Source organism: Empidonax traillii, unplaced genomic scaffold (genome assembly GCF_003031625.1).
Source record: "Empidonax traillii isolate 1590-97213 ecotype Southwest subspecies unplaced genomic scaffold, ASM303162v1 scaffold1941:size121899, whole genome shotgun sequence".
NCBI lineage: Eukaryota > Metazoa > Chordata > Aves > Passeriformes > Tyrannidae > Empidonax > Empidonax traillii.
The window spans coordinates 36,796-38,337 of NW_020957134.1; the positions used below are offsets into that span (position 1 = coordinate 36,796).

At 54.8% G+C, this 1,542-nt stretch overlaps 1 protein-coding gene across 1 annotated transcript; it reads left to right on the forward strand.

Annotated features, from left to right (window-relative positions):
- Window positions 1-582: 582 nt before the first annotated feature.
- On the forward strand, window positions 583-1,542 carry LOC114071287 (olfactory receptor 14J1-like). The gene has a single exon (XM_027909080.1). The coding sequence runs from the start codon at window positions 583-585 to the stop codon at window positions 1,540-1,542; it is 960 nt and encodes a 319-aa protein (XP_027764881.1).

A 1,542-nucleotide genomic window follows, 5' to 3' on the forward strand; every position in this document is an offset into this window, starting at 1 on the left:
TACTCCCCTCAAGAGGAAGCGAGCCACCCCACACAGCTACCACAGCACCGTCTACCTCTCAAGGCCAACCAGACGCGCCAGGCCTCACTCCCTCACCCGGGCAGAGCGACAGCAGAGTTACCTCCACCTTGGGTCCGCCGGAAGAAAAAGAGCGAGAGCTTCCTTTCTCTCCTTATTTATACTCTTGCTAACGTAAAATTGTATGGAATACTGGGAACATGACCTTGGTTCCTTGGTTACAACCTGATCACCAAGGAAGGCCTAGATTCAAAACCACCACAATCTGTCACAGCTGAACACCAGGACAGGCCCCTGTGCCCACCATGCCCATGACCCCAGGGGTGCAGAGCAGGGCTGAGCCCTCACAGCCAGTGGGCACAGGGTCTGCTCCTCATGGAAAATGTAGTGAGCCCCAACCAGGGCTCCAGCCATGGAGCTGAAGGAGAGACTCCTAGAGAAGGAAAACCAATGGAGCAGTGAGAGGGGTGTTGGAAAGCGGCTTTGATTTTTCTCAGAATGTTCTGCCCTAACTTTTCACCGTCCTTTTCTCCTTGAACAGGTGCCCATATCCAGAGGCAAGAAATGCCCAACAGCAGCTCCATGGCCCAGTTCCTGCTCCTGGCATTCTCAGACAGGCGGGAGCTGCAGTTACTGCACTTCTGGCTCTTCCTGGGCATCTCCCTGGCTGCCCTCCTGGGCAACGGCTGCATCCTCAGCACCATAGCCTGCGACCAGCACCTGCACACCCCCAGGGACTTCTTCCTGCTGCACCTCTCCCTCACAGACCTGGGCTGCATCTGCACCACTGTGCCCAAAGCCATGCACAACTCCCTCTGGGGCACCACAACCATCTCCTACACAGCATGTGCTGCACAGGCCTTTTTCTTTGTCTTTTTCATGTCAGCAGAGTATTTCCTCCTGACCATCATGTGCTACGACCGCTACGTTGCCATCTGCAAACCCCTGCACTACGGGACCCTCCTGGGCAGCAGAGCTTGTGCGCACATGGCAGCAGCTACCTGGGCCTCTGGGTTTCTGTATTCTCTGCTGCACACAGCCAATACATTTTCCCTGCCCCTGTGCCAGGGCAATGCCCTGGCCCAGTTCTTCTGTGAAATCCCTCAGATCCTCAAGCTCTCCTGCTCACACTCAGGCTACCTCAGGGAAATTGGGCTCATCGTGGTTAGTGCCTGTTTAGCATTTGGCTGTTTCATTGTCATAGTTTTCTCCTATGTGCAGATCTTCAGGGCTGTGCTGAGGATCCCCTCTGAGCAGGGACGGCACAAAGCCTTTTCCACCTGCCTCCCTCACCTGGCTGTGGTCTCCCTGTTCCTCAGCCCTGGCACATTTGCCTACCTGAAGCCCCCCTTGATCTCCACTCCATCCCTTGCTCTGACTGTGTCAGTTCTGTACTCGGTGGTGCCTCCAGCCCTGAACCCCCTTATCTACAGCCTGAGGAACCAGGAGCTCAAGGATGTCATAAGGAAAATGATCAGTCGTTGCTTTTCAGGAGAAATAAACTGCATGTTTTCTGATTTGTAG

What these genes read in the sequence shown, in the direction of transcription:
- LOC114071287 (XM_027909080.1), top strand. Translation starts at nt 583, where the DNA reads ATGCCCAACAGCAGCTCCATGGCCCAGTTCCTGCTCCTGGCATTCTCA.